At 48.0% G+C, this 6,853-nt stretch overlaps 1 protein-coding gene across 1 annotated transcript; it reads left to right on the forward strand.

Annotated features, from left to right (window-relative positions):
- Positions 1-16: 16 nt before the first annotated feature.
- Positions 17-5,965, forward strand: LOC101754847 (condensin-2 complex subunit D3). The gene is made up of 8 exons (XM_004962755.3): positions 17-2,218; positions 2,853-3,344; positions 3,415-3,506; positions 4,111-4,198; positions 4,270-4,384; positions 4,453-4,582; positions 4,659-4,833; positions 5,078-5,965. Exons 1-8 carry the CDS (start codon positions 95-97, stop codon positions 5,720-5,722), a joined length of 3,861 nt encoding a protein of 1,286 aa, XP_004962812.1. The 5' UTR covers positions 17-94; the 3' UTR covers positions 5,723-5,965.
- The last annotated feature ends 888 nt before the right edge of the window (positions 5,966-6,853 follow it).

The raw sequence follows: 6,853 nt of genomic DNA on the forward strand, positions 1-6,853 counted from the left end.
TTTCATTTCACCCCCCACCGCAAAGTTTCAAAATTCCCTCCTCTCTCCTGCCTCCTCAGTCCCTACCCCCACCCCGATCTCGCCGCCGGCTGCCATGGACGCCGACGAGATGGACGTCGACCTCGACGGCGCCGCCGCCGCCGACCACATCGACTCCCCCTTCTCCGCCTCCGCCTCCGCGTCCCCCGCGTCCGCCTCCGGCTCCCTCCCCGCCGTCCTCAACGAGCTCGCCGCCCTCCACCGCCGCGCATCCTCCTCCTTCGCCACCTCCCCGTCCCTGTCCCTCCCCTCCATCACCTTCCTCTCCTCCGCCCCCGCCGCCGTCGCGTCCCTCTTCCCCCGTCTCGCCGCGGCCGGCATCCCGGCGTCCTCACTGCTCCCCCCGCTCGAGGCCTCCCTCTCTGCGCACCCGCTCCCCGCCGCCGTCGCGTACCTCCGCCTCCTCCTCGCCCCGGCCTCCCCGCTCCTCACGCTCTTCTCCCCGCTCCCGTTCCTCTCCCTCCTCCTGGCCATCCGCAAGGCCGCCGCCTCCGCCGCCGGCGCTGCCAACCCTAGCTCCGGTTCCGGCGGTGGGAACCCCCGCAAGCGCAAGAACCAGCGCCACCAGCCGCCGCCGACCCAGCGGGCGGGGCCGTCGCTCCTCCCGCGGGCGCTCTCTCTGCTCGCCGACGCCGCGGGGCGGCTGCCGCTCCGGGACCACGCGGACGCGCGGCGGTCACTCGTGGACACCGCGGCGGAGCTCGCGGCGTTCGATGTCCTTGCCGCCGTCCTTGGATCCGACTACCACGCTGAGGCGGTGCAGGATGTGATACGCGCGCTGGCCCCGGTGGTGCTCTCTGCGACGAAATCTGCTACACGGGTGGCTGCGGTGCAGTTCCTTGTGACGAAGTTGGTGCCTTTGGGTGCCGAGGAAGGGGAGGATGTGGTGAGGAAGGCTGTGGGGTACCTGCCAAGGTACTTGGCTGTGAAGGCGCCGGATAAGTCAGAGGCCAGGGCACTGGCAGTGGAAGCAATTGTCGAAGTGGTGCGGGCATTGGGGGCAGAGGAAAGGGAGAGTTTTGCTGGGTATGTGGTGTCCATGTCAAAGGGCAAAGCGAAGGGGCGACTGCTTGCTGTGGATTTGGTCCTCGCAATGTTACTGGTCCTGTTGCCATCTGATGGGGATGACTGTGATCTGGAGGAAGGTTCTTGGGGCCTGAAGTGTCTCCGGATGTTGGTGGAGAGGTGCTCTGATAGTGTGGGAGGGGTTCGAGCTCGGGCGTTAACGAATGCAGCCCAGGCGCTTGATGTTTTGTCTGAGAGAGGTGTTGAGGTTGATCGGTTGCAGGAGGTGATGAGGATTGGGGACATGGGGCTTGGGGAATTGCTGAGACGACGCTGCACTGATGATAAGGCTGCTGTGAGGAAGGCTGCGCTTGTGCTCATCACAAAGGCGATTGGTTTGATTGGGAGACCCATTGATGAGTCTCTACTTTGTGCAATGGGTTCTGCATGCTCTGATCCATTAGTCAGCATCCGCAAAGCTGCTCTTGCTGCCATCTCGGAGGTGTTTAGGAAATTTCCTGATGAGAAAGTGATGAAAGAGTGGCTTCAGGCTGTGCCTCCACTGGTGATTGATAGTGAGACAAGCATCCAGGAGGAATGTGAAAACCTCTTTCTCGAACTAGTGCTTAACAGGATCTGCCAAGCTTCCAATTTGAACCTGGATGATGATACCATCTCCTTGGAGAAAGCTTTTCCTGAAGGGACACTGGATTTGCTGGAAAACATTTGTGATGGAGAGGTTGCTCCATGCATAAAGAAGATATGTGCAAGCCTTGGGAAGAAGAAGAAGCTGAAACCACTGCTTGCTAATTCACTGCAGAACATCATAACAATTTCTGAATCCTTGTGGTTGAGAAATCGTATGCCAATTGAGAATTGGACTGCACCTATAGGGTCTTGGTGGCTTCTTTCTGAGGTCTCATCCTTTGCACCAAAATCGGTTAACTGGAAGTTCCTGTCCCACCACTGGAAACTCCTTGATAATGTTGGACAAGATGACAGAGGTAAAGCTTGTTCTCAAGTGGAACCAAACTCTGCACTATGGGCAGTTAATCGTGTATCACTCTTGCAAACTATTTCAAATGTCTCCATGGAGCTACCTGTGGAACCTGCAGCAGAATTGGCACACAGCTTGCTCACAAGGATTGAGAATTTTGATATGAACCTGAGTGAGGTAATCAGTTAGTCGATCCAAAACAATACTGACTAGTACCAATTAATTTGCTTATGCTAAAGTTAAATTTTGAACTAGCATGGCATTATGCTTTGACAATACCATATCTCACTTATTCCGCCATATGAAAAAAGGATTAAATCTACTAGGCTTTATGCAGTGTGCCCTAATCTTGTTGCCCAATCTGTTGGAACTTGGCAACATGTACTGTTCTGAAATTTTTTTGGTAAATTATGACATTTGGTATGGTCCTAAATGTAGATAAGCATTTCATAGTTATAAAAGGCATAACTTTAGATCCATTGTGCTTGCCAGTGAATATTATAATAATCAGCAATATTTTCTGGAATGGAGATCCTTCTAGCTTAGCTGAAACCTCACTGCAATCACAATATATTTCTGCTGTTTGTTACCTGTTGGAATCTAGTGACAAGAATACAAGATTATTATAATCTTTGCTGTTTTGATCATTGATTATCCCCTTTTTTCTCCCCATAGGCCATAGTTCTGCATCAACGTTCATCATACATTCATATAATCTTTTTCCTTGATATATATTTTTCTGTAGCGTTGTGTAAATGTCTACAAATTCATGTCCACATCTTGACCATACTTTTTATGCATACATAAACAGGTTGATGCCCATGTAAAATCACTGAAAACTTTATGTAAAAGGAAAGCGAAAACAGCAAAGGAGGGTGATACACTGATCCTGAAGTGGGCGCAGCAACTTATTCGTAGTGCTGTTGACATCCTTGAGCAATACTTAAAAGAGATATCAGAATCAGCCAGGGGTCACAGTTTCGTTACTCCTATGAGTAGCAAACGCAAGGGAAAGAAACAGGCATCCACATCAAAGTCAACATCAGAAGCAGTTATTGCTGTATTCACTGTTGGATCGCTGATCCTAGCTTGCCCCACTGCCAATGTGAAAGACATAACTCCTTTGCTGCACACAATCATAACTTCTGGAAACTCTGAGTCGAGGCCAAACAATCTTGTTGGTGGGACCATATCTTTCAAAGAGTTAGCTCCATCATTATATATACAATCGTGGGATACATTGGCAAAAATATGCCTTGTAGATGACAAAGTGGCCAAGCGATATATTCCAATTTTTGTTCAGGTGTGTATCCTGTGCTTGTCTTATGACTACTCTTAACGGATAGATAGTCAATGTTGCTTCTATGAATCAGGAGCTTGAAAGGAGTGATATGGCTACCCTTCGGAATAATATCATGGTTGCAATGGCTGACTTCTATGTCCGTTATACTGCATTGGTTGACTGGTGAGCTTATTTTTCTTATTTATATAACCACTGATACTGATATCACTATTCACTATCCTTCCAGAATTTATTTCTGTTTCTTGCAAGCAGATACAAATTCCTGTATATCAGAATATGTGTTTTTTTTAAACTCACTTTCTCTCTCAATAAAAATGAAGATTGCTTAGACAGTCATACTTTACAAAATATCATAATTTGAAGTCTTTCCACCCTTGCAATGTTCAGAGTTCAGACAATTTGCTGATTCTGACGACTCTTTAGTGAATGAAACATGGCTTATTTGTTTCCCTCTGTTTTGTTATTATGGCCATTCTCTTAGTTAATGGTCTCAATGAAAGATCATATACTAATTTGTGTAACTCCCATCGTGTATGTTTCTCCAAAGAAAGTTGATTTCTTGTCAGATGGTATTCTGAAAAGGGATCAAGGTTAATGATGTAATACTGTCCATCAATGGTAAATGAGTTTTTGTCAACATTATCTTATCAGCTACCTTTCACAGATGAATGAAGAAGATATTTCATATGTTTATTTCTCAAAATATTTCAAGTCTTGCTTGCACATGTGAACTTTAACCGAGCTTCCTTTTATGATGTTTCTGCAGTTATATGTCAAAAATAACAAAATCACTGCGTGACCCCTGTGAAGTAGTACGAAGACAAACTTTTATTCTACTCTCCAAATTGCTGCAGGTGCTAATCACTCCTTCAATGTTTTGATCTAAATATTGCGTCATTGTTATTGAGACTATTGTTTTATCCAGAGGGACTACGTAAAGTGGAGAGGGATTCTCTTCCTTCGGTTTCTTCCATGTTTAGTTGATGAGTCAGAGAAGATAAGGCATTTGGCTGACTACCTTTTTGGGAACATCTTAAAAGGTATTTACTATTTGTACTAACCTTTTCTCGTTTGAAGTCACTGCCTAACATCTACGTAAACTTTGCAGCTAAAGCACCACTCCTTGCGTATAATAGTTTTATTGAAGCTATATATGTCCTAAATGATTGCACTGGACACGGTGCATATAGCGAGTCTCAGGGAAGTTCAGATAGACGACCTGCCCTTTTCGCAATTCGGTAAACCAAGTTAAACTCTCCTGGCATGAATGATGTTTCATCCCGAGCTGAATTTTGTCATGCTCATTTGTTGCAGTGGTACTGACGAAAGGTCGAGGTCAAAACGAATGCACATTTATGCCTCTTTGCTTAAACAAATGGCACCAGAGCACCTTTTAGCCACATCAGCCAAATTATGTGCTGAGATCTTGGCAGCTGTTTGTGATGGCTTGCTCAGTGTTGATGATGCTGGTGGAAGGGCTGTACTTCAGGTAGGGAATCGATAGCTTCCCATAAATTTCCTGTCAATTTGAACCAAGAAAGTATCTTGGATATCCAACTTCTAGCATGGTTACTTGCCACTTGACAGACCTCCAATGTGCACATGCATCCTGAGTTTTAGACTCATTCTTATAGTTCAAACTTAGTGTGTTAAATAAATAATTGCGAGGACTGGATAGCTTTATATTTGTTGATGCTTTTCCACTGTTGTGATGATTTAGTTTTTCTCAACAGGATGCTCTGCAAATACTGGCTTGCAAGGAGATGCGCATCCACCCCAACATCTGTGCAGAGAATACAGAGATGGACGACGAAGGTGGGGAAGGCGGAGGAGGAACAGCCAGCGCGCTCCTTGCGGCGAAAGGGAGGGCGGTGACCCAGGTTGCGAAGAAGAACCTGATCCAGATCGCAGTCCCCATCTTCATCGAGCTGAAGCGGCTGCTAGAGAGCAAGAACAGCCCGCTGACGGGGTGCCTGATGGAGTGCCTGCGCGCCCTGCTCAAGGACTACAAGAACGAGATCGAGGAGATCCTGGTGGCTGACAAGCAGCTCCAGAAGGAGCTCCTCTACGACATGCAGAAGTACGAAGCTGGGAAAGGGAAGGGCAAGGCCGCCGCCGATTCCGAGGCAGGCCCCAGCGGCACCGCCAGGTCCCCAGCCAGGCAGACGCCCGCCGCTGCTGCGGCGGCGGTCCATGCATCTGCGAGAGCTGCTGTCAGGTCGGTGCTGAAGGAGGTGAACCGGAACACGCCGCTGCACTCGATGAGCGTGCCCAAGGTGAAGTCGATCTTGGGCACCGCCGGTCCTGGCTCTCGCCTCCCCGGTGTTCTGGAGTCGGTCAGGCGGCTTCAGCCGTTTGAGTCGGACGATGAGAACTAGCCTGTTCACTCATGGCAGTTCGTTTAGGTTGGTCTGATGGTCGTTTTAGCATGATTCTAACCTGCCTAACAGATTAGGAGGGTGTTTACCAGCCTCATTCTCTCATTGAGGTTTTTCGCCGATTGGCAGTGTACATATGTTTGGAATGCAATCATGTTAGCAAGAGACTGAAACAATTGCAATTTCTTCTCGTTTGTAAATTTGCTATCCTAGCGTCACTCTATTCTGATCATTTTACCATCTCTTGAATGGGGTAATTCACTTGTCATATTTGGTGGCCCATCTTGACATGTCATCCATACCAGAGGGAAAACCAGAGAGGAGAGAGCCCTTGATAGTTGGTCCTGTTTGCAGCAGAAAAACGCGACCATCATCCACCAGAGAACCACAGCACCCGCGTTATAAACAATGATGCATGCGTGTACGTGAGCATGTGATTTTCGTGCTAAGTCCATCCTTTACGGTGGATTAGGAGAGGCAATCCTTTTTTCCCCCAGGAATGAGAGTTTCACTACTGCAGCACAAATCGGTACCATGTCCCATCCGCGCCGGTACGGATGATGTTTTAGAGCCGGCGGGTGAAGTGTTTTTTGTTGGGGGGGTTTTGGGGGGGGGGGTTCTCCGGTAGGAATTCAGATGTGCATGAAAATTAGCATTGGTGTTTCAGTTATTGGGCCAGTTTGTTGGCCCCGAACCCACAAACTTCCGCTTCCTGGGCCTACTCGGGCTGCCTATTTGTTGGATTCCCTTCCGATAGATTTTTTTTAGTGGGATGTGTGCGGCAGCAGCCATCATCCATCGAATGGCCTTCGGGCATGTTTACTTCCCTTCAAACTCCCAACTTTGATACTATGCAAAAAGAAGATTCCCCATCATATCAAACTTGCGGTACATGCATGAAGTACTAAATGTAGACGAAATCAAAAACTAATTGCACAGTTTTGTTGTACTTTGCGAGACGAATCTTTTGAGCCTAATTAGTCAATATTTGGACAATAATTCACAAATACAAACGAAACGCTACAGTTGCGCATTTCTGGCAAAATGCCAATTTTGCCTATCCTAAATTAGGAACTAAACACGGCCTTAGACCCGACGCTCCCTGTGCGCCGCCCGCTGCCACCGCCGCCG

This window comes from Setaria italica, chromosome III, assembly GCF_000263155.2.
Source record: "Setaria italica strain Yugu1 chromosome III, Setaria_italica_v2.0, whole genome shotgun sequence".
Taxonomy (NCBI): domain Eukaryota; kingdom Viridiplantae; phylum Streptophyta; class Magnoliopsida; order Poales; family Poaceae; genus Setaria; species Setaria italica.

What these genes read in the sequence shown, in the direction of transcription:
- LOC101754847 (XM_004962755.3), top strand. Translation starts at nt 95, where the DNA reads ATGGACGCCGACGAGATGGACGTCGACCTCGACGGCGCCGCCGCCGCC. An exon ending in TACTCTCCAAATTGCTGCAG is followed by an intron (nt 4,199 to 4,269) that starts GTGCTAATCACT and finishes TGTTTTATCCAG; the next exon opens with AGGGACTACGTAAAGTGGAG. An exon ending in GTGGAAGGGCTGTACTTCAG is followed by an intron (nt 4,834 to 5,077) that starts GTAGGGAATCGA and finishes TTTTCTCAACAG; the next exon opens with GATGCTCTGCAAATACTGGC.